Source organism: Mustela erminea, chromosome 20, assembly GCF_009829155.1.
Source record: "Mustela erminea isolate mMusErm1 chromosome 20, mMusErm1.Pri, whole genome shotgun sequence".
NCBI lineage: Eukaryota > Metazoa > Chordata > Mammalia > Carnivora > Mustelidae > Mustela > Mustela erminea.
In genome coordinates, this window is record NC_045633.1 from 21,401,833 (window position 1) to 21,427,283 (window position 25,451).

General features: G+C 50.0%; 1 protein-coding gene across 5 annotated transcripts in view; it reads right to left on the reverse strand.

The window, feature by feature from the left end:
• Positions 1 to 21,548, reverse strand: part of ZNF174 (zinc finger protein 174) — a 60,223-nt gene extending 38,675 nt beyond the window's left edge. Inside the window, exons 1-4 of one of the 5 annotated variants that reach the window (XM_032327961.1) lie at positions 21,473 to 21,548; positions 20,389 to 21,014; positions 19,137 to 19,359; positions 12,666 to 15,916 (exon numbers count right to left, since the gene is read on the reverse strand). In XM_032327961.1, coding sequence (XP_032183852.1) covers positions 15,315 to 15,916; positions 19,137 to 19,359; positions 20,389 to 20,796 — 1,233 coding nt within the window. In that variant the 5' untranslated portion in view covers positions 20,797 to 21,014; positions 21,473 to 21,548 and the 3' untranslated portion in view covers positions 12,666 to 15,314. Of the gene's footprint in view, positions 1 to 10,974; positions 11,017 to 11,726; positions 12,599 to 12,665; positions 15,917 to 17,820; positions 18,888 to 19,125; positions 19,360 to 20,388 lie in introns of those variants that run through there. The other 4 variants (XM_032327963.1, XM_032327964.1, XM_032327965.1 and 1 more) reach the window with 4 other exon arrangements.
• Positions 21,549 to 25,451: the final 3,903 nt, after the last annotated feature.

Here is a 25,451-nt window from a genome sequence, read left to right on the forward strand (position 1 = left end):
ACAGTATACAGGGAGTGAAAACAAGTGACATTTCACAGTAAATGTTGGTGTTTTGAGTCTTCAACTTCTGAGGTCCCATAGAATCAGGTGGCATTGTTCTGAAGACTGCAGCATGTAACACAATCTGATACTGCAGATTTTGCTCCAAGTAATCTGCCAATTTACTTAGTACGTGCACAAAGCAGATTATAGTTCATCTAATTAGTCTATTTTGACTAATGGTTCATTGTACTAGTTATCTGTAAAGTGTTTTTGTTTTGACCACCTGTTAAAAAAGCAACAATGATCTTCATTTGAAGTATGTATATTCATCTGCTTTAGTTTTGTAGATTGAAAAAGCTTATTGATCTGATGTCAGGAGGATCATTATCCATCTTTTCATGCCCATTTGACTGCCTTTTTTTTTTTTTTTTTGGTCTTTTATTCTTTGATATCCCTCCTTGCATTAATACCCTGTAAAGGCTGGTGATAGAATGAGGAAAAAAAATTTATATATATTATATATATATATATATATATATATATATATATATATATATATAAAACAAAGCCCGAGAATCTGCTGCAATCTATAGTTCGCTTGGATACCTCCCAAGTATGTCTGTTACGTGCACTTGTACTGTCTAATGTTTTGATTTTACCTATTTCGGTGTGTTCTCATCACTTAGTTCTAGAACGCACGCTCTCACTAGGCTGTGATTAAGTCTATCTGATGTGCGGCACGGCATCCAATACCTGCCCCTCTCTGAGGAAGGCGACTAAGCGCACTTGCTCTTCCACACACCAGTGGTTTTGGATGGCAGCGAATTTTGAAGACGGGCGGGAACTGTGGGTTTGGAGAGTGAATGCGTGACCTCGAGCCATTTCCTAACGCAGATACAAATCTTTAGCTCCCCGGAACGCAGAAGAAAGTTCCAGTGCAACCCCGTGAGGCAGCCCCAGACTTCGAAGTCCCCTCCAGCCCCGGCTCCGCGCGTGGTATGGGGGTCAGGGTTGAGGCACCTGCGGTCATAGAGGGTGGCAAAGGCCTGCGTGCTCCCCGCCCAGAGCTGGGGGTGGAAGCCGGCAGTGTGCCAAACGGCCCCCAGAACGTTCTGCGCGGCCAAGGAACGCCCCAGCAGCTTGCCTTCAGCAGCGACCCGCACAGACCGGTCCGAATGCCAGCGAGATGAGGCGCTAGAGCGACCCACAGGGCTGGGAACCGGAAGTGATGCGCTCACTTCCGGCGACCTCTTAGGGCTACGCGGCTGTGCTCTCCCGGGTCGCCTGGGACGCTGTGGGCGCCTCACAGCGGCCTTCACCGGGTTCCCAGCCTATCCCTGGCACCCACCGCGGGGCCCTCCCTACAAAAACTGGGCTTTGGGCCGAGAGCGTTTGATGACGGGTCCCTTCAGTCTCGCCCTCTGCAGCACAAGTATGGTTGTTGGGGGCCAGAGCAATCTCCATCCCCCGAGTCTAGGCACAGATCACGCGCCAAGGGCAGGAGGAGTCCGTGCTACCTCCACAGCACGAAGTCCACTTTGGCAGTGCGAAGTTGCTGGCTCGTCCAGTTTGTGTACCTTTGGCTTGTTGAAAGAGACACTTTGGTTCCGACTTGTCGGGTAGAGTGTGCTCTAGAACTAGCGCCTGTCTCCTCGTTGGCCTGTGTGCCTCGCGGCCAAATTCACAGATGATTCTGTGGCTTACTGTATCCTGCGCTCGCCTGAGTACAGGGTCCTCCCGAATGAGCTTCGCCACTTCCGTGACTACAAAGACCTCACTTCATGTCTCGCCCAGTTTCTTTCTCTCCTGCATTCCAGATCCCTATATTCAAGTGTCCATGAGACATCTTCCTTTGGATGTCTGAGGCATCAGAATACGTCCTACGTTGAACTTAAACTTTTAGCCCTTGATTTGTTTGCCTCCAGTATGTGGCGTCACATACACACAATTGCTCATGCTACCAACACAACTCTCTCTTCCTCTGCTCATCCATTCCCTCAAGTCCTGTGGCCTTAGATCTCTCTCTCAGACCTGACTGGTTCTCTGTGTCTCCACTGTCACCACCCTTAACAGTACTCACTGGGGTTGACTTAAATAGTCCTCTAACCTCGCACATCACTCTTGTTCTCTGCCAGCATAGCTAACACGTCTAATCATGTCACCATCCAACTTGACATAATCCACTGGCTTCCCGTTGTCCTTAGGATAACATCCAAAACACTCAACAGAACTTTCCAAACTGTTACTTCCCTGCCAACCCCAGCTACTTTCTTTATTCTCTCTCTCCAGCTGTACTATCTTTCTTTCTTTCAGTTCATTAAATGTACCAAGCTCTTTACTTCCTCAGGAAGTGTGAACATACTTTTCCTTTTACCTGGAACACCACCCGCCCCATCACTACCTACCATTATAAAACTAAGTAGTAATTACACAACTAGTGGTCTAATGTCTCTGGCGGGGCAGGGAAGGACACATGGCAAATGCTTAAAACTGTGCATTTAAAGAATGAAATTTCTATGGCTCTGTCAATTTTATACTTTGGATACAGCTACAGGATTGACAGGAGGAAAGGGAATAGGCATTGGTGCAGTCATTTACAAGTAGACAAGAGGTTTAACAGCAGCCCAGAAAAGCTGTAAGGAATTTAGCAAAAAGTTTGAGTAAGATAGTTCTCAGGATAAAAATGTTATGGTGTTCTATTGCTTGGAAGGAATAATTTAGCGAAGAGGCACAATTGCTATAGGCTTATAGCAATTTGAAGGAAGTGCGGTAAATGTGGTTTGCATTTCTTTTTTTTTTTTTTTTTTTAGATTTTATTCACTTGACAGGCAGAGATCACAAGTAGGCAGAGAGGCAGGCAGAGAGAAGGGGTTGGGGGGGTGGGGGGAAGCAGGCTCCCTGCCAAGCAGAGAGCCCTATGTGGGGCTTGATCCCAGGAGCCTGGGATCATGACCTGAGCTGAAGGCAGAGGCTTTAACCCACTGAGCCACCCAGGTTCCCCATGCATTTCTTTTCTTTTTCTTTCTTTCTTCTTCTTTTTTTTTTTTTTTTAAAGATTTTACTTATTCATTTGATGCAGAGAAAGAACACAAGCAGGCAAAGTAGCAGGCAGCGGGAGAGGGAGAAAAGCAGGCCCCCGCTGGGCAGGGAGCCCAGTGTGGGGCTCAATCCCAGGACCCTGGGATCAAGACCCAAGCCGAAGGTAGATGCCCAACCAACTGAGCCACCCAGGCACTCCATGCATTTCAAATAGAATTGTGCTGAGCTAATACAACAGAGAAGGAGACTTTAGAGAATTGGGTCTACACATCCTCCTGCCTTGAGTCTTCTGTGAGTAAAGCGTTAGTGATTAAAATAGCTCAGATTACTGGCACAGAGGGTAGCTGGCCTGACAACATTACTGCCTGTGCTGTTCCCATTCTAGAAGACCCCTTCAGTGGAAGAGGGGTAGCACCCAAAGTGGGCAGAATGGTCCCACACTTGCAGGCGAGGCTGCCCAGAAAATTACAAGAAGGGGAACTACTGTCACCCTGAACACTCTGGAACAAAAGGGAACTTGGCTAACAGTTTCACATTCCTCTTAGAGGTTAAGTTTCATTTGACTGATGTGGCTCAAGAGCCACATCAACCAACTGAACCAGCCACTGTGGCTGGGAGTAGACTGGCCTGGCCTGGTTGTCAGACACACTCCTGGAGCTGTGGTTGGGGTCAGCCCCACCAAAATTACATATACAAAGTGGAAGAGAAGAGGTGACTTAAAGGGATAATGCGGAAAGAAGAGAGTATGGGGCTGGGGTAACACACAAGTCAGAGTAGACAGGCAATTAGAGTAGTGATGGAAACGTCCAACACTAATCAAGGGCTTGTTCTGTGCCTGGCCCTCCTGTGCTGAGCACTTTTCCTGGATTAGTTTGCCATTGACATCATCCATGTTTCCCACATGTAAAAAACGGGGCTGGACTGCATGGTATGTTAAGAAGTAGGAGGAGACAGGGTGGAAGTCTCAGGTTCATTGTTGAAGGTATGTGATTAAAGCCCAGCTATCTGCGATTGTGCAAGCTTTGGAAAATGACTGAGTCTCGGCTTCCTTGAAGGCCCAAAGAATAATCACAAAGTCTGCCTTCCAGTGTCTAAGGGTTAAGGGAAATGCTGTGAGGTACACCTCTGAGGAATCATTACTGCCATCAAATGGCTGTCCTGGCAGGAGAAACCCAGAAGGCCCTGACCTTCCTCTCTCCCTTTTTTTTTTTTTTTTTTAATGAGGTTATCAATTTATTTATTTATTTTTAAAGATTTTATTTATTTGACACAGAGACAGCCAGAGAGAGAACACAAGCAGAGGGAGTTGGAGAGAGACAAGCAGGCCTCCCACTGAGCAGGAGGGAGCCTGATGCGGGGCTCCCTCCCAGGACCCAGGGATCATGACCTCAGCTGAAGGCAGATGCTCAAAAACTGAGACACCCAGGCGCCTCTGACCTTCTTCTCTCAAGTAGAGCCTTCCCCAGTCATTTCCCACCACGTGATTCCTGCCTTAAGTTTTTTCCTTAACAGTTTTACAGTTGCAGTTTGTGCGATTATCTCATTGATGAGTTTCCCCCTCTAACACTGGGCTTTCTGGGCATGTGTATGGTCTGGGTTCACCATAGCAACCCCAGCACCTAATGGTGCCCGGTGTGTAGTAGGCATTTAATAAATATATATAACAAGGGCAAAGGAATTTATCAAGTGAGCCTCCAGGACAGCCTTTCAGCTTTAGGCTAATGGTCCCAACGATCACCAGAGCCAAGCCTTCCAACCCGCGTTGGAAGCGGAGCCAGCTGGAACTACATTTCCCAGAGAGCTCCACGGCAGCCAAGGGTGCCGGACGCCCCAGTCAGAAGAATGGACAGGGTACTTCCGGTTGACGTTCCGTCCCTCGCTCTCGCCCGCTTCCCCTGTGGTGGCCAGTGCCATACAGGTCCACTTGGGAAGTGCTGGCCGGGGCTCGCTCCGTGGAAGTTGCCAGTGCACGCGTCCCTGGGGGGGACCGGGGACTAACCCTACCGCCGAGCAAGTCCGAGGCCCATTAGAGGAGATACCGTGCACGGCTCCCGGCTCCCCAATCTCTGAGCCCCTGCTTTCTACGTCCCCCGTTTGCCACTTTGGGTAAGGGTACGCAGTGGGGGAGGAAGGCCGGGCAGGGTACCCTGCTTTGTGGTACAGGCTGGGACCGAGGGTTGCAGCGGAGTGAGTGAGAGAGGAGGGCCTGCAGTAGGAGGGGGTCCTGGGATTGAGGAAGAGGGGGTGGCTTCAAGACAGATTCAGGGGGTGCCTGGGTGGCTCAGTGGGTTGAAGCTTCTGCCTTCAGCTCTGATCATGATCCCAGGCTCCTGGGATCGAGCCCCGCATCAGGCTCTCTACTCAGCAGGGAGCCTGCTTCCTCCTCTCTCTCTGCCTGCCTCTCTGCCTACTTGTGATCTCTGTCAAATAAATAAATAAAATCTAAAAAAAAAAAAAAGGCAGATTGAGGAGGCAAAAGTAATGATTGAGCTGGGGAGAGCGCAGGGAAGTTTCTGGGCAGAGGGACTGGATGGTGTCAGCTCTGTGGAGAAAGGATGCCTTCATGAGTGTGGGTTTTCTAACTTCATAAGGAGACGGTTAATCATGAGTGACACTGCAGCTGTGCTAAGTGCTACAGGGGAGAGGTGTGTTATGCCGGGAAAGGTATTTACCCAGCCGGGAAGCTCAGGGAGCCCACTTGGGAGAGCAGAACACTGACTGGGAGTTCACTGGTTGGAGACCTCTGGAAAGGACACAGGGCCAGGGGGCTGCTGTCTAACAGAGTGTGTGTCTGCTGGCCCCATCTAGCCAGGTGGGGCCCCGCCTGGGCAGCCCCACGCTGCCCCAGGAAAGCAGGCTTTCCCTGCTCACCTCTACTGTCTGCTTCGAGGGGAAAAAAGCCAGAAACTGGAGAACGCAGACTCCTGAACACACCCTATAAAGATACAGGATGTGACATTCTCAGGTCCAGTCCTAGCTGTTAAGGGGCCGTTTCCTACACCTAAGATGGCTGCAAACTTGGGTGCCCTGGACCTCCCCATCCCCTAGAACTACAAAGCCTTCTGATTAAAGATGCCACGTGGGGGTGGGAATCCTACCTGCAGACCCATGATGTTGATCGGGAAACAATGTTGTCAGGGCATCAGACCTTCTGCCTCGAGGAGGCAGCTGGGCCAGGGAGGTTCTTGTCCACCATGGGGGATTGTGCCATCAGTGGCTAAGACCAGAGATGTCCCCAAGGAGCAGAAAGCTACTACAGTGCTTGTAACTATCCTGAGACATCCCCACTGGGTTCAGCATGAGCACCCAGAGGGTGACAAGAGGCAGTAATCCTGATGGAGGATTTGCAGAGAAAGTCTAGGAAGCCAGGATGCTGGGTGGGAAGGGCCAGAAGAGACCTAGAGAGTAAACACTGGATGGATGATAAGCTCCCCTCCTTTGGGGGGTTGAGTGGGGTGCCCTGAAGAGATGCTTTCCTCTTCCCCCAGGGGTCCTATCTCCCCAGATTTCCAACAAGTATCCTCACTGTGGAGCTCTGAGGGTCACCTCTACTTTGACAGACCCAAACTCTCCAGGAATAGACGGGCCGCTCCAAGTAGAACTAGAGAGCATTTTGTCTAAGCCCCTGATTTTACTGAGAGCTCAGAAACTGCCCAGCTGCACACTAGGGACAGAAGCGGGTCTTCAGGCTCCTGGCCTTTTCCAGGACTCCCAAGCTGTCTCATGTGGACATGTACTGCAGCAGCATGCTAGCTGTGTGATCAACCAGTGACATGTAAGGCAGTCACTTGTCACTTTCAAAAACACAGTTATCTGGTCATAACTCTGTGACTATACTAAAAACCACTGGACTGTACACTTTTTTTTTTTTAAGATTTTATTTATTTATTTGACACAGAGAGAGTGATTGAGATCACAAGTAGGCAGAGAGGCAGGCAGAGAGAGGAGGAAGCAGGCTCCCCGCCAAGCAGAGAGCCCAATTCGGGGCTCGATCCCAGGACCCTGGGATCATGACCTGAGCCGAAGGCAGAGGCTTTAACCCACTGGGCCACCCAGGTGCCCCAAGAGCTGTATACTTTAGGAGGATGAATTTTAGAGTATTTGAATTATATTTCAAGGGAAAAAAAAATAAACTTTGAAGTAAAGTTGAAATCAGTATTTTACAACTGTAGTACACTTAAATGTAATACACAAAATAACATATCAAAGACATGAAAATAATTTCTGCTACCAGCTTCTTTGTGTGCAGACCTGAGAGGAAAGCTGCTTCTGTCTTCTCTGTACAAAGAGCAGAGTCTCTTGTAGGATGAGCTGCTACTGATCTGTGTGTTAGAATTTGCTAAATACTATAAATCAAAGTAAAAACCAAATAAGCTGGATGTTAACATAAGAATGTAGTTCCCAGAGGCACCTGGGTGGCTTAGTGGGTTAAAGCCTCTGCCTTCAGCTCAGGTCATGATCTCAGGGTCCTGGGATTGAGCCCCACATGGGGCTTTCTGCACAGTAGGGAGCCTGCTTCCCTCTCTATCTCTTCCTGCCTCTCTGCCTACTTGTGATCTCTGTCTGTCAAATGAATAAAATCTTAAAAAAAAAAAATGCAGTTCCCAGCAAGATAAATAAATAGAAAAGATGGACGTCCTGTTTTAGGCAGTTTCCTTCCACAGAAGCCATGTGTTGCAAAGGGAAAATAAGCTACATAGCTTCAAAGAACAGGACTGGAGGGTTTTCTCTGGGGCCTGGGGGAAGAGCTGGTGGGGGGGGGGGAGTGGATGCAAGTCGGCCTTGGGAGGGCACTTCCCACTCAGCCCCTCAACCCCCTAGCATGAGTAGTCCTCTGGGATATAACTGGGCACCCCATCCCCTATGCCTGCCTCAGAAGGTCCCTCACTCTCTAAAGCAAACTTCTCTATCAGAGAGAACTTCTCCTTAGCGTGAGCTAAGGAGAAGTTTTCAGGATTTCTTCCTGAAGGCAGGCCTCTGATTCTGGTGTCATCTATGACCTCTGATTCCTCCAAATCCTGGGTCAGACACGACTCCTCCTGTCTGGTCTGGAACAGGACTTCCTTCCCAGGGAAGCATCTGCTTGGGGCCGTATGTGTCTCAGAAGTGGACATACTGAGGCACGCTCCCCAGAGGCATCTGTGTCCTCACATGCTTTACCTCAGCTTCACCCTGAAAACACCGTCCCTGGCGGGCTCCTTCCCTGCGTTCCGAAGAGTTCAGATCAACAGATGTTTACAAAGCTTTTGTGCGGGGCATTCTAGAGGCGAGAGCACGAGTCCTCGCATCCCTGGTCCCCTGCACCTGCCCATCCCCTCTCCAGGGTATTTGCAGAAGCAACAGAGGCCCCAGGGACAAAGGCCCACACACTCCAAGTCCAGCGTCTAGACCCCGAGACGACTGGGACAGCACTAGAGGCACATGGCTTGGATCCTCTCATCTAAACCTCACAAAGCTGAAGGCCACTTCTGAAAGGCGATCTAGAGTCAGGACTGGAACTAGGTCTGTCCAAAGCCAAAGTTAATGTACACTTGGTGCTATGGTCTGAATGTTTGAGGCTTCCCCCAAACATAGACTGCAATCTGAACCCCCAAAGATGATGGCATTAGGAGGCGGGGCTGTTGGGAGGTTCTTAGGTCATGAGGGTAGAGCCTCATCTATGGGATCGTTCTTGTAAAAGAGACCCCAGAGCACGTCCTCGCCCCTTCCACCGCGGGAGGTCCCAGGGACAGGAGGCCGAGTATGAACCAGGAAGAGGGGTCTCACCAGAACCCGACCTGGTGGTGCTGGCACCTTGATTTTGTACTTCAGCCTCCAGAACCGTGAGAGCTAATGTCTGTTGTCTGTAAGCCCTGGAGTCTGTACTTAGTTACAGCAGCACGAACAGACTAAAAGACCTGGCTACCCTGAACTGTCTCCCATCACTTCTTTCCGAAAGGTAAAGCAAGTGCCTTAAACTCGTCCTCCGATGTGGTCTTTGGTCTGAACACCCACTCTCCACGTCAACCATCCTTCTCTGCAGTGTCACTTGCTGGGCTCTGCCATTTCCTGGGACTGTGTCGGTCTCAGAATCCATCAACTCACCCCACTCCCACCCACAGCTGGAGAACACACCCAGCTACTGTCCTCTCCCAACAAAACTGAGTCCCAGTACAGGTGGGGTATCTGCTCATATGTCTGCCCATTACCCCCAGACATCTTCTCATACCTCACAGTGGGACCCAGGTAGCCCCCAAATTTTAACCTTCATTTCCGGGTGTTCAAAGATGCTTAAAGCTGCTCCTGTGAGGGATACTCTCCCTTGGCCACCCCGGTCTCTCTCCTTGCCGTTAACCCTCTGCTCTACCTTCTAGAGCAACCCCCTCCCCAGACCGTGGGCCCATTCCTGCTTGCAGCTACTCCGGTGGCACTAACACAGGGTGCCACTCTCAGAGGCTCTGTGGCCCTATGACAAACTTTTCCTTGGGTTTTTGCAAATGATGTATTTACCAAAAGTAAGGAGCACACTATTCACAATATCCAAAAGATGGAAACAACCCCAGTGTCTTCCAGTGGAAGAATGGCTATACAAAATGTGGTAAAAAGGAGGGACATTCTGACACACGCCACAGCATGGAGGGACCTGGGGGACATGATGCTGAATCAAAGAAGCCAGTCGCAAAAGAACAGCTACAGCGTGACTTCACTTACACCAGGTCCCTAGAGTCAATGTCATAGAGACAGAAAGCAGAAGGGTGGCTGTGGAGGGAGGGGAATGAGGAGTGTTTAATGGGGACCGAGTGTCAGTCTGGGAAGCAGCAGTTCTGGAGAGGGATGGTGGAGAGGACTGCTGTATGGTTAAAGGGGCCAACTGTATGTATATTTTACTCTGGTAAAAGAAGAAAAAGCAAAGAGCACAAAGGGCCATGCTTGAAAGGAGTGCCTCTGCTTTGGGGCCCCTCTGTCTGGGACACTGATTTTATTCACAAGCAGCCTTTCCGAAGAAATTCTTCTCCCTTTCAGGACATTATCTCCTGTGACCGTGGTGTAAAAAAAATGCCAAATGCAGGGAACAGGACATCTCCGCCCTCGAATCCCTGCAGCCTCATCGCCCCTCCCAGGATCTGAAGGGCTGAGTAGCTAATTCAAGAAGCTCCGTACTACTTGGCACAGAATTCACCTTCCTTTCGTGCGATGCTGTCCAGGAGACAAGATGCTTTCCGTATACACATTCACTTCACCCATCATGTGAGGGAAGCAGGCCAGGTCTTCCCATTTCCAGGGGAGGACACAGGCCTGGATGTTTTAAATGACACATCCAGGAGACCAGGCTAGAGAATGACAGGGCTGGGCGCAAAGCCATGCTTCAGTCTTAGCCTGGCATGAAGTCCACTCCTTCCCCTTAACAAGTTGCCTCAGGGGGCACCTGGGTGGCTCAGTGGGTTAAACCTCTGCCTTCGGCTCAGGTCATGATCCCAGGGTCCTGGGATCGAGCCCCACATCAGGCTCTCTGCTCTGCAGGGAGCCTGCTTCCCCCTCTCTCTCTCTGCCTGCCTCTCTGCCTACTGTGATCTCTGTCAAATAAATAAATAAAATCTTTAGAAATCAACAACAACAACAACAAAAACAAAGCTGCCTCAGATCTGACTATGGCCAAGTGACCCCCAAGGCAAGGCAGATTCTTGGGGTCTGTCTAGCTGGCTGTGCCCTTACCTGGTTCAATACAAGTTTCAAGGGCCATTCTAGAGAGTGATCTTTGGGGAGGCTTGCCTCACACTTCTGTTTCACCGCTGATTCAGGAAATGTGACTGTACTGGTCACTTTTGTAGTCTGGCAGGTGACGGGTGCTTTAAAAGACGTACTGCGGGCACCTGGGTGGCTCAGTGGATTAAGCCGCTGCCTTCAGCTCAGGTCATGATCTCAGGGTCCTGGGATCAAGTCCCGCATCGGGCTCTCTGCTCAGCAGGGAGCCTGCTTCCCTCTCTCTCTCTCTCTCTGTCTACTTGTGATCTCTATCTGTCAAATAAATAAATAAAACCTTTAAAAAAAAATAAAAGACATACTGTAATCACACAAAAGTGTATTACAAAAAAATGGGAGAAAATATTTCCAAGTCCTATATCTGATAAGGACTTGATTCCAGTATCTATAACGGACTCTTATAACAATGAAAAGACAACCGAATTCTAAAAGGGCAGAGGTCCTGAACAGCCATTTCTCCAAAGAAGATACACAGATGACCAGTAAACATAGGAAGAGATGTCCAACACCAGGGTAACGCAAACCAAAACCAGAGTGAACACACTTCATGCGGACTAGCGCGCTGTAATCAAACCAATACCATGTGCTGACGGCGATATAGAGAAACTGAGACCCTCACACACTGCAGGTGGGGAACTGGGGTGCAGACCTGATAGAGAAAGCCTGGCAGCTCCCCAGAAACGGCTACACATAATGTTACCATATGGCCTAGCCACCGCACTCCTAGTATTTACCAAGGGAAATAAAAGTGCGTGTTCACAGAAAAACTTTTTTTTAAAGATTTAAAAAAAAAATTTATTTACTTGAGAGAGCAAGAGCAAGGAGAAGCAGCAGATGAAGAGGGAGAAGCAGACTCCTCACCGAGCAGGGAGCCTAATGTGGGGCTCCATCCCAGGACCCTGGGATCATGACCTGAGCTGAAGGCGGACGCTTAACCGACTGAGCCACCCAGGCGCCCCGTTCACAGAAAAGCTTGTCACACGTTCACAGCAGCACTATTCACAAGAGCCCCGAAATGAAAACAATCAAATATCCACTGGATGGATGGATAAGCCAAAGCAGTCTATCCACACAGTGGACTGTAACTTGGTCGTGGAAAGGATAAAGTCCTGACACAATGAACCTTGAAGATGTACGAGTGCAGAGGGAGCTCAAGGGGGCACGCGGATGGGGAATGACTGCTAGATAAGATGGGGTTTACTTCAGCTGTTGAAAATGTTCTCGTAGGAGTTGTGGTGATGGTTGCACAACTCGGTGAGTATCGTCTAATTATGGATGAACATTCTGTGTGAAATACATCTCAATAAAAACAGAATTTTTTCTCTGGAAACATTGGGTGAAATTTCAACACTGTATCGGATGGTATTAGGGAGTCATGAATTCTGTTGGGAGTGGTAATGGTATTATGGGAAGGGTTTTACAAGTCCTTATCTACTGTAGATGGAAAATGCTTTTCAGGGACATCTGCGAGGCCCAGATTCTCCACTGTGCACCATGTTTCCCTCCCCCTGTCTCACTGGGGGCCACCAGGGAACCAAATAACTTGAGTGGGAGCCGTCCCCCTCCATGGCTGAATACAGGCCAAACCCAGACAAGATGGTAAACCTTACAGGTTGCTCATGGGTGAAGAGAGAGAGTACTTCTTACATGGGGTAGCTAACTGCAAGGCTGCAAGTCAGTGGTCTGGGCGGAGGCCCTCTGGCGGAACCAGGCGTGGGCAAGGGGGACCGGGAGGATCCTACCTCTGAAGAGCTGTGTACACTGGCACGTGCGGCTGGACCTGTTCCAGCCCTCAGATTCTGCTCGCCGCGAGTCGCACCTCACCCGCCGAGGAGAACTGGATTGGGAGAGGCGAGGTAGCATCAGGGCTCGAAAATGTTTTGGAATGAGTGATATTCATAATGGTAATTTTGTCACATTTATTGAAGGACCACAGTTGAACAGACAGCCAAAGACTTTACGATTCAGCAGTTATTTTGTTCAGAAGAGAGAAAACACATACAGGTTCTTTGACACATACCAAACAAAACTTTCATTTAAGGGAGAGTTCCTATCCCAACTCTTATAAATAAGAAGAGTAGAAATCTAGGTTTGTTTGCTTTTAGGAGAGAGCTCGGACTAACCAAGTTGATTCAACAGACAGAACAGACAGGTGTGGTTGGCGAAGTCTGGCCTCCCAAATATGTCCACATCCTAATCCCTGGAAACCATGAATGTTACTGTCTATGGCAACCAGGATTGTGCAGATGTGACTGAGAATCTTGAGACAGGAGGATTCTCTTGGATTATCTGAGTGGGCCCAATAAAATCATGACGGCCCTTTATATTACACAGGGGGCCAGAGGGTAGGAGTCAGAGGACAAGGTGATGCGACAGAGGATGGAGGCATGTACTCTGAAGATGGAGGAAGCAGCCACTAGGAGCTGAGAAAGGCAACAAAACAGATTTCTCCCCTCAGAAACCTTAATTTTGGTTCTGTGGAATGGATTTTGGACTTCCGACCTTTGGAACTCTAATAAGAGATTAGGTTTGTGTTGTTTGAAGCCACTAAGTTTGTGATCACATTAGAGAGCCAATGGGAAACTGACACAGATGTCGCCATGATTAGGAGGGTCCTGTGACAGCAAAACTGTCCTGGAAAAAGATGGATGAGGTGGAAGCAAATAAGCAATCAGGAGGCTCTAACCGGTGAGAGGTGACAGACGGGGGTGAGGTAAGGTGCAGGCATAGTAATACAGACAAGCTCCTCTAACACCTAATACAATACGGTTGCTGGGAGGGGGACTGTGATGTAATCTAAAAGGCCACAGAGCTTCCATTCAGTCTCTCACTGCCCAAAAGGTAAGAAGCTTTGTCAACTGCATTCAACACTGTCACCAGGACCTCCGATTCAGGCAGGACCAACCCCTGTCCAAACACCTACTTCCCTTGGCTTCCTTTAGACTTCATCTAAAAGCTAAGACGTTGGAAAAATACAGTTCTTGTCCTTGAAGAGCTTTTACCGTGAGCAGCATAGCTTCCCAACCTTGTCATCACTGACACTTTGGACTAGGCGACTCTGCTGTGGGGCTGTCCTGTGGACTGTAGGATGTTTAGCTCCATCCCTGGTCTCTACCCACGAGCAGCCAGCAGCATTTGCACACATGGCCAAATGTCCGCCCCCCAGGGGGAGGGGGGCAAATCTGCTCCCAGGTTGAGCCCCACTGGTGCGCGCAGTGAAGCAGAGAGGGACACAATGAAGTCGGCCTGGAACCAGTCAGAGAGGGTTTTGCTGAGTAGGATGCTCCTGTGAGAAGGGACAGGGAGGAAGCAGTGGGGGTGGCAGGTCCTAAATTCAAAGGGAGCAGCATGTTGCAGAACCATGGTGGGTGAGGGGAAGACACAGCCCAGAGGTGACCGGCAGCAACTGGAGGATCCTGCTGTTTTAGCAAGAATGCCACATACCCGTGTCCTGCTGGAGGCGGTGCACCCATCCACCGGGGTCTTCTCTGAACTCAGAGGTCCGCTGGCTTGCTCTGGGTGACTGAGAACTATACCGACTGGGTTTGGATTCTTAGTTGAGAGAATGATGGGATGGATTCGATCAACTCTCTGGCCTTGTTCCAGAACTTTTATATTTTATACAAATATATTTTGTGTTTTTTAAGAAAATTCACTGAGATATAATCTATATATCATAAAATTAACCCATTTCAATGAGTTTTAGTAAATGTACTGAGATAATCCACTTTTATAACACTCCATCCCCCAATCATCTTGTTATTCTTAAGGCTGCCGGCCTGAGTAAGGAAGGAGGTTAGTAAGGGTCCCTTTGGCATGTCCTTAGCAGTCTCCACACGCTACACGCTTCTTCCCCATTGCAGCTTTCCCCTGTTGCCTGGGCGGGGGCTGTAGCAGCTGAGATTTCTTCCTAAATCAAAGGTGTTTTCATATAAATAATTCCCTCAACATGTGTGAACTGCATGTATATGTGTGTGTGTGTGTGTGTAAAAGCACTATTTACTTGGGAATCCTCTCCTCATACAAACATGTTCAAACTCTCACTTCATGTGTCCTTTGCTATGACCAGCCAGAAACTAGAGTAAGAATATTAGGGGAGTTATATTCCAATGACCTTCTGTCTTGAAATTCTAGTGGCTCACTGATCTTTATTAAAGAAGTGTGTGTATGATCAAGATTGTCTGGTATGACAGCAAGTACATTAAATATATAAGTAATTTACCCTTGGACACGTTTAGAGGATAAATAAAGGGGCAGGAGACCCCGCAGGATCGGCGGGATTGTCTTGGCAGTTACTCCCTGCTCTCCAGCAGAAACCCCGGTTCTGTCTGACTCAACACCCAGAGCCGCCATCTCTTCACTCGGTCACCAACAGGGTCACATCCCCCCTGGTGTCTTCTGAGACACCTCAGCAGCCAAACGTGCACCGGCATTCCTCAGGGACTTCTTGCTTTCCTTGTAAGTCACACAGTCAGTCTGTGGTTTACATGCAAGTGAGGGGAAAGAGAAACACAGACACCTTCCTTCTGAACCGAGTGCGCAAAGCCCCGCTATCAGTCCCCGTGGTGGAGTCTGTGGTGCTGGTGGAGGTTTGAACTCTGGCGAAAGCTTTTCCCACACTGGCTGCACTGGTACGGCTTCTCCCCGGTGTGGATCCTCTGGTGCAGCTTCAGGGTGGACTGGCGCCCAAAGCAGTTCCCACACTCTCCACACGTGTAGGGCCTCTCCCCTGTGTGTACACGCTTGTGTCTTTTGAGCTCCGAATTCCACGTGAAGCTTTTCCCACAGTCATCACATTTGTAAGGCTTCTTTGCTGAGCGGGTCGGCTGGTGACCAAGACGTTGCAAACGACTGCTCAGGCTCCTTTTGCTTCCTTTGCTTTTCTTCAGCTCTCGCAGCGGGTGGCTTTTCAGGGGGCTGCTGATGTATTCCAGTTCCCTGCAATGTCTCTGATAGTGAGTGAACGGCTTCTGAGCATTTGGGGGGCTGACTTGCCTCCGGGACAACCGGGGTTCACTCATACTTGCCCCTCTCGGCTCAGGACTCTGCAGACCATTCCCTTTGGATCTGCCAGGGGAAACTGCACATGGCTTTCCTCCTTTAGCCCCCTCTGGCTGTGGATTTTCCTTGTTGTCACTTTTCATTCTGGGGGCCTCTATAATTAGAAAGAATATGTTTCATTTCCTGGGCTTTGAAGAAAGAAGCTCAGCAAATGAGCTAAGAAGTATTCTCAAAGCGTGGTCCTCCACTGGCAACTGGCATTCGATTCATCTGGGGCACCTGTTACACAAGCAGGCTGTTCCTGTGTCCCCAGGGCTGCTGAGTCAGAATCTCTGGGGGGAGGGGAGCTGGAAATCTACATGGCTAACAGGCTCCTGGGAGGACTGTAATTTATATTCATGTTAGGAACCAAGTTCTCCAGTCCCATCTCTCCTTCCTACCTTTAAGGAAAGGTCAGGGAAGGAAGAAACATAGAAAAGCAAACCCATCAGACCTGAGTGGCAATAAACAAACGAAAAGGAGAGAGTTGGGGCGCCTGGGTGGCTCAGTGGGTTAAAGCCTCTGCCTTCAGCTCCAGTCATGATCCCAGCGTCCTGGGATCGAGCCCCAAATCGGGCCGTCTGCTCAGCAGGGAGCTGCTTCCCCCTCTCTCTCTCTGCCTGCCTCTCTGCCTACCTGTGATCTCTGTTTGTCAAATAAATAAATAAAATCTTTTAAAAAAAAGAAAAGGAGAGAGTTGAACTGTTGAACTTTCAACACTGCCAATCTACTCACTCACATGGACACGAAATGATTACAACTGTCACTTCAAATAATGGGAAATTCAGCAAATTCGGTGTGTTCTTTCATTATAAACATGATGGCATTAGGGTTACAAACTATAAAATGGGCTAGACATGTATCCTAATTTCAGAAACTCTGCAATTTCTGACCATGAGCGCTGAGGATCAGGACGGAACCATGCTGGAATGTCTGTGGGCAAGTTGGAGGCTCTAGAACTGTGTTACCCCACAGGACTGCTGCCAGGTGAGAAGTGTGTGTGTACATGAGCGTGTGTATATACTATTCAATATGGCAGCCACCAGCCACATGGGGCTACTGAGTCCTTGAAATGGGGCTACTATGATGGAGAAAACAGAATTTTAAATTTTATCTAATTTCAGTTAATTTTAATTCAAATTTAAATAAGCAGCCTATACCTTTATGGTCAACTGCTTTTTGACAAGGTTGTCAAGGCAATTCAATGGAGAGAGTAGGGTTTTCAATATAGGGCGCTGGGCCAACTGGATTTCCACATGCGGAAGAGTGAGGATGGAGCCCTGCCTCACAACACGTACTCAAAATAACTCAGAATGGATCAAAGACATAAACAGAAGGGCTAAACTAATGTCTCTATGAACAAAACATAGGTATAAATCTTTGTGATTTCGGATTAGGCAAAGGTAATTTACATATGTCACCAAAACACAAGCCAAATAGAGAAAAGAGATAAATTGTACTTGATCAAAATTAGAAACATTTGTGCTTCAAAGGACACTATCAAGGAAGTGAAAATACAACCCACAGTGGGAGAAAATACTTGCAAATTATATATAGAGGCCGAGTATACAGGATATAAAAAGAACTCTTACAACAAAAGATTAATCCAAATTAGAGACAGGCAAAGGATCTGAACAGATATTTCTCCAAAGAAGATATACAACTGACCAATAAGCACATGAAGAGATGTTCAACATTATTCACCATCAGGGAAATAAAACCTCCGTTGGCACCACTTCACACCTAATGCAACTGTTGTAACCAAAACACCGAAAAGTGCTGACAGGGATGTGGAGACATTAGAATCCTCACGGGAACTGCTGGTGGAAATGTAAAATGGCACAGCCGCTTTGGAAAATAGTCGGTGTTTCCTCAAAAGGTTGAACAGAGAGCTACTGTCTGACCCAGCAATTCCACTCCTAGATATGTGGCCAAGAGAAATGAAAACATATGTCCACACAAAAACTTGCAAACAAATGTTCACAGAAGCGCTATTCATAACAGCCAAAAAGTGGAAACACTCCAAATGACCACCTGATGAATAAACAAAACGTCCACGTGATGAAGTATCAGCCGTAAAAAGGAACAAAGGAGGGACACGTGTGATAACACGGGTGAAGCCAAAAACCTTCTCAGTGAAAGAAGCCAGTCACAAAAAAGCACAACATATGTGATTCTGAAATATTCACAATAGGCAAATCCGGAGACAAAGCAGATGGTTGCTGCCAGGGGCCGGAGAGGGGGCACTAGAGAGTGACTGCCAGGGAGTCTGGGTTTCTTTCTGAGGTCATGAACATTTTCAAGAATTAGACAAATAGGGATGGTCACACAAGCGTGTTAAGTACTAAACACCACTGAATTGTATACTTCAAAAGGTGATTCTTACAGTACATGAAATATATCTCTATAAATAAAATTTAAATAGCCATGTGTGGACAGTGGCAACTTACTGGGCAGTGCAGCTCTGAAGGAAGGCACTACTGGATCTTAGGGTAGAGACTCTACCTTCGGGGATCGAATAAACAATGGGGCCTACACACACACTGAGCTGCCTAGGATGAGGCAGAAGGGAGTGTGCGTGCTCAGGACCACGAAACCCAGAGGTTATGGGGCAGGACCGGAGCCAGGGTCACAGTGCTTTTCTGCTGGATGCCCCAGGTCTTCTCCACTCCTAAGTTCAGAGAATAACCAAACCTAAGTGTTTCACTGAATGTAGGAAATCAAGGTGCTCCAGCCTTCTGGTAATATTCTCTAACCTGCTGACCATCCCCTCTACGCATATCACTAAGACTGGCCAGAGTGTCTCTGTTATTCAATCTTAGAGATCACAGGACTGAGTACAGCAGGGCCACCAACGACTGGTACTGTGCCACAGACGGATAGGGCAATAGACACAGGGGGTGAAGTGCAGATACTGTCACAGGAGAAGGAAGAGGCAGAAAATAATACGGAGCGGCACTCTTCCTCTAACATATAGCATTCTTTAGGCCCCTTCTCAACATGGGACGATTTTAAGCAATGAAACTCAGCCACAGTTTGGAAGGTAGTTCATCAGTGGTCATATGTGGATCTGTCACTACAAGAAGCTCCGAAAGGGACAGAGTAGATAATCCCATTACGCACTGACATTGAGTCATTAACAGAAAATGATAAAACTGTACTTCATACACACCTATCACTACCATGCTAGTCAATGAAATCTGTTGGGAAATAAAGATCTAGTGTTACACAAAACATTAAAAAACCTGACATGCAGTCTATGGTGTCTCAGAACCACAGGATGTTCTGACGGAGGTAAAGATTAGAGAGGGAGAGAAGAGGCACAGAGTGTTTACCTGGGCTGGCCAATCTGGGGCTTGCTTCCTGGAGGAGCAGGGATTTGTCCCAAGGATGAGTGCTCAGCTGGTCTTGAGATTCTGCCTGGGAAGGCTCCTCCAAAGAGTTTTCCCTGGGACAGCTTCTAGGAGTTTGCAGTTGAAAGTCTGGGAGTTCCTGTTCTCCAAGCTGAGACCCAGTCTTCTCCAAGAGCACCTTCTGCCCCTGCATACAAACGGCCACCTAGAAAAAAGCCCCATGCATCAGAGTGCAGCTTGAGGACTGGGGGCAGCCTGACCTCTTCCTGCTCTGCAAGGATCCTTTCCTTTACCCTGGGGTATACCGACAGCAGTCCAGAGGCCAACTGTGAGAGACGATGAAAACTCTCAAAGGTAGCAAAGGGAAGGACATGCAGAATGATTAGTGAGATTAATCCTAATCCACGGAGGCTTCAAGTCAGCCAAGACTTCCTAAGTGGGTGACCCTAAACAGGGTCTTTCACAGGGCTTCAAGCTCATCAGAGAGAAGGCACAGATAACAGGGTCAGTCATGACATCGGCCTAGGAGAGTCTCACCCTATGTCCACCCCGGCATCCTGTGTCTCACCGTATGTCACCCACCCAGCAGATTCTATCAGAAAAAGGTCCCACTGGATCGGGAAGCATTTGATGAGACCATTAATAATAAAACCCATACTTAATAAACTGTTCTGCCCAAGGCTTCCCTGATAAGGAGATCCCAGTAGTAGTATGGCTAGAAGACTGCCCGCTGTGTTTCCTGACAGCCTCCATTCCTCAAAGCATATGGTTGTTGGCTTCCTGCCTAAGCCCTGAATGGGGTCTAAATTGGGAGACTGGAAAAAAATACTGGCCAAATGAGCTGCAACTTCCTGATCTGCAGGGAAGACACATCACTGAAGCCAGGTCCACCATGAAGGTCCCCCCAAATCAAATTCCTACCCAACAAGATGACCCTGCCTGCTAAGAATCCTGATAGTAGGAAAACTTCAGGAGGAATGGGTGTGGGGTGATGTGTAGGGACAAATGCAAGGAACTTACTTGATCCTCTACTTTCTTACTGGAGTACTAGTGCCTAGATTTTCTAAAAACCTATTAACATCCCCCAAGGGGGTTCCCAAATAGAGGCCAGAAGCAACATTTGCAGTCATCGGGTCCATTTCTGGACTCTGACTAAACAGGGAGGGATGCAGAGACCAGATACCATCCAGATGAGAAAGAAATCCTGGCGACCACGAAAGAGGGCCCTCCTTACCCACTGCTTTGGTCTCTTGGCAGCTCTTTGAAAATCTTCCACCAGGGTCACAATCTCCTTGCTGCTCACTGGACATCGATGCCTGATCCGGGCCTGGATCTCTGGAGGCAGGATGTTCAGGAACTGCTCCAGCACGAGGAGCTCCAAAATCTGTTCCTTGGTGTGCAGCTCGGGCTGCAGCCACTGACGGCAGAGCTGCTGGAGCCGGGAAAGGGCCTCTTGGGGTCCAGACACCTCTTGATAACAAAACCGTCGAAAGCTCTGGCGGGAGAGCTCAGGATCGGGGCGGTCTTTTTGCAGAGAGGGTCCCCGTTTGTCTTCCAGTTTTGTTATTATGTGTCTCTCTGGCTTGGAGGAAGCCTGAATGTGGGACTGCGAGCTCAAAGTTATCTCCATCTTAGCCGCCATCTTGGGGCTCGGGAGACTGGCTCTCTCCTCCGAAGCAGCTCAAGCCTTCGGGCTCATGGCTCTGCACAAGTCTCTCTCAACGTCAGCAAGATGTGGGGGAGGGCGGGGCACACACAGGCCCCAAGCTCCCGAGGACAACACAGGGACTGACGGTGGGGAGAGTCTGACCCTCTGGCAGTTTCCTCAACTGTCTCGAAATGGAGGAAACTCATAACGTCCTGAAAGGAACGGGGGGGGGGGAACCCTGCTTTTATTTCACCGATAAACACAAGGTCTCAGAGGAATTGCGCAGCGTGATCCAACTGGCGGTCGGGAAACCCCAGGAAAAGTTCGAGTTGTCACACAGGTGGCCTGCGCCACCTCCCCGGCACCCTGGCGGCGCCGACCTCGAGCACCTAGCCGGGAGCTGCGGGGCAGGAGGCACCGCACGGAGGGCGCGGAAGCCCCCCGCTCGCAGCAGGGCTGGCGGAGCGCGGCGGTCGCTAGCTCGCGACGCCCGGCAGGCCCGCCGGCTCCGGCCTCCGAGGGCGCCCCGGCGGCCCCCCAGCTGGGCGAAGCTGCGGCTCTCGGGCGCGCGGGTCAACTTCGCGGCTGTGTGAGAGCCCGGCAGGGTGGCGCCTGAGGCGGCAGTGTCGCCGGCGACCTTGCACCCCGCACCCACCTGCCGCGGACTCACCTCTCTGGGGACCTAGGACCCGGAAACCAGGAGCCAGGGCTGGGGGCGGAGCCGAGGCCGCTCGTCGCGGACACTCCCACTGGCTGAGGGGAGAATGACGCAGGGAAATACGGCACTGGAGGGTCCGCCCCCTCTCCCGGGGAATTGGCTCCCAGAGGGCAGTCTCTCTCGTCTATTTGCTGCAGTTTGTCGATGCTGGCGAGGGACGGCGACCGGCCTTTCGCAGTGCACGCTGGGAGCTGTAGTCCAATGGCGCCACTCGCGAGCATGCGCAGCGGGTGGGTTACCGCCCGGAGTCGGGGCGTTGTCCAGGCGCTGACTTCCGGATCCGCCGCCGAGCGAGTCTGTAAGTACTCCGCTTCCTCGCCGCTGCGGGGTGGAAGCTGGGTCGGACGCCTTCGTTTCAGGACAGTGGGCACAGGCGCGGACGCCCCCGCGCACGCCCCGCCCCGAGCCGGCCACCCCGGACTCCCGGCGGGCCGTGAACCCGCGGGTGCTCCCTCTCGCCCCTCCCAGCTCCTGACCCTCGCGCCCGGCGAACTGGCAAGACTCAGGGCATCTCCGCCGAGCGAGACGTGAACCAGTCCGGCTCCTACCCTTGCCCTGCTTTCCGCCGAGCACCTGGGTCTTCGCCAGAGTGAAACACAAGAGCAGCATTCTCAGACGAACTATGGACGGGGTGTTAGGGGTCAAGAGGAGCACGAGCTCCGTCATCCGCCTGAAACTAGGGTAGCATTTACTAAATTATTCTGCATCCGGACAAGGTGCAGAATATGGAAAATGTGCGGCATGGCATACATCTTTGAGGCCGGGGCCCTGCGTGCTGTGACGCTCCTGTTTTGTTATAAAGGACTACTACCAGGAATGCCTTCCATTTCCCTGTCAGTAGTCTCTTGGCTGCATTATATGTAAAGAGATTGTAAGTGAAGGCAGTTCAAGATCTTTGGAAGAAGAGCAACCGGAATCCAGTTTTTTAAGGTTTTTGTTGTTGTTTTTAACTCCTGTGATCAGGCTCACCCCTTTGGTGCAGGAGTGGTTTTATACTGAGACACACAATGACAGATCGCTCCAGTCTTACCTCTTCCCAATACAGCAATTCCTAGGAAATTTGGAAAACCTCAGAGACTTTTGACAGGCTCAGTTTCTGTCAGATGCCTGACGTAAACTCCTGGGGTGGGAGGGAGGGGTACTGTAAGGAATAGCCCCGTGACACCAGCTGGAATTTAGGACTCAGTTACAAAGGAAGAAGATGCAGATCCGAACTAGGAAGTAGTACTGGAAAATGAAAGCATACCGCAAGCCAGTCGTGTCTCATCCACACTGTGTGTGTGGCTGTGGTGGTAGTAGAGACGAGAGTGTGAACGATGAAGAGGTTAATCCAGAGGCACCTTATGAGAAGGTGGCAATTTGGAAGGTGACTCCTGGCTTCCTGAGGGAATGGAGGGCAGGGACCAAGATCCAGGCATACGGGGGACACAAGAAAGAACAGCTGGGCTACATGGGAAAGTAGCTTGGGGAATTCATGAGCAAACACCACTGGCCTGTGGAGAAAACTGTTTTGATAATTTTAGAGCTTCAGATTCTCAGATTGTAGAGGGAGCAAAGGAAAAGGGCAGAAAGTACATCACGGGAAGCAGAGGGAAGGACTATGAGATCACTTTATGCTGTCTTTTTCCATTTCCTGCAACTCCCCTTCCAAGTCGCTGAGTCATTTTTCAGCTGTGATTCTGGACCACTAAGGTATTCTCTGATTTCTGATTCCAGGAAGACTTTCGCCAGTGTCCAGGAGAATGGTTTTCCAGTGATATGAAAAGAAATGGAATCTGATCTCCAGGGTAGTAATGGCTGCCAGTCAGCCAGGCTGATGACAGAAATCATGGCTGCAACAAGGAGTCCCCAGGCATACCCATCCCAAGCAAGGACTGCTACCAGGGACAGAAATCAGGCCTTCCCAGCACCAGCCCTGACTCAGAAGCCTCCCACCAACGCTTCAGGCAGTTCTGCTGCCAAGAGGTAGCCAGCCCCCACGAAGCCTTTAGCAAGCTCTGGGAACTCTGCTGTCAGTGGCTAAGGCCTAAGACACACCCAAAAGAGCAGATGTTGGAGCTCTTGGATTTGGAGCAGTTTCCAACCATCTTGCCGGAGGAGATCCAGACCTGGGTGAGGGAGCAACATCCAGAAAATGGTGAGGAAACTGAGGCTCTGGTTGAGGATGTACAGAGCGCATCTGGCCAGCAGGTGAGGACAGGCATTCAGGAACTGCTGAGTTTCGTTACGAAGAACTGAGCGAGAAGCATAGGAATCTGCTTAGTGGAGAGGAGCTTGAGCTGAGAAACACACAGTAGCGCTCTGTCCGCCACCAGAAACCACGAGCTGGCTTGGGGTGGTCCCTACCCTTCGTCTTTGGGGAGAATTTCTCGTTTGGTGCAATAACGTAGACATGGATATATTCAGTTTATGTTTAAGGTCCCTAATACAAATGTAAAACCTCAGAATACTTTCCAACAGAAGGCCAGGGAAAGGACAACTATCCCTCACCCTCGGAGTTGGTGAGTTAAAATCCAGTGTCTCTTGCTGAAAGTCTCCTTGAGGGCAGATGCCATGTGTTATTCACTAAATAAGGTTGCATTAGAGCTGCTCCTGCTGCCAGGATTAAGGGGTCGGTATGGAATAGTGATGAGTTTCATAAAGTATGCACTTGTCCACTTAGGGACTAGGTCGGACATGTGGTCAGTGTAACAATCTTGTACATTTTGGGAGAAGGGAGCTGTGAGAGGCACAGGAGAAGAAAAGGAACTTGGCTTTGGTTGTAGGAGTTTGTGGGAAGAAGGCAACTGAGATCCCAATCCCAAGTCTGGGAGAGGCACAGAGTAAAGGAGGAGTGTGGGCCAGAGGGACGCTGTAGGCTGAGCCCCTCTGCAGTCAACAGGAAGCAGCTCGCTGTTACATGCTCGCTGTAGAGCTACAGCTTGCTGCAGAGACTACATGCCTGGAACGGGAGATGCCCGTGTCCCCAGTGAGGAGGCAGACGTATCCTCGGGCTGCGGGAGGAAGAGCGGTTGTTGACATAATGTGGAGAAGGCAGACCGTATGGTGGGGACATCAGGGTCCAGGCTGAGGAAGTTCCTGAAGGATCCAGGGCATCGGGACAATTATTAACCGCTAGGAGGGAGCAGAGAAGGCCAAGCAGTAGCACATGGACAGAGTTAGAGACTGGGTTGGTGACCAGCGGGAGCCGCTACATCTGATAGTCCTCCTGCTCCTGGCTCCCTTGGCCTCTCTCTGTGGGGCCGGTCTCTCCCTCGTGGCCACCACCATTTCAGAGCCAAGCTCGTCACAGGAGTGAGATGGTACAGGAATGTCAGGGTTAAAAGAGTTACCTGAAACCTGTCTGGGATGGGACGGGCAGAGCAGGAAGCGGAGGGGAGAGGGAGCAGAGCAGGTTGGTAGCATGCGTCAGGACGCCGGCCGCCTCTGCCTACCACCTCTCGCTCACTAAGGGCCAGTTAGAAGCTTGGGACATAACGGACGCAGGTGGCTCTGAAAGACGCAGGTGGCTCTGAGTGCCTGCCACGTGCCCCATACTGGGGATTTCACAGTGAATGTGACAGGCATTGTCCCTGGCCTACAGGAGCCACACTCCATGGGGAAGTGGACGACAGGTGAAGGAAGAAAGCTACTTTGGTAAGTGCTCGGCAGGAATGAGCAGCTGACGTGCTGGACAGGGACCACGGGGTGGACAGGAAGTGGACATGGCCTGTTGGAGAGGACACAGGAACTGAGCTGGGAGGGAGGCACTGTCTGTGTCAGCAGCTTCTGGTGGGCGAGGGTGTGGCCCATTTGGCGGAGCAGCGAGGGGTTGCCGTGAGGTCCAGGAGGAGAGGAGGATGGGAGGTGTGAGGGCTGGACAGGGTATCGTGCGGCTTATGCTTTACAAGCCCTGCTGGGTTGTGACAAGGCGGAGGGTGATGACAGGGTC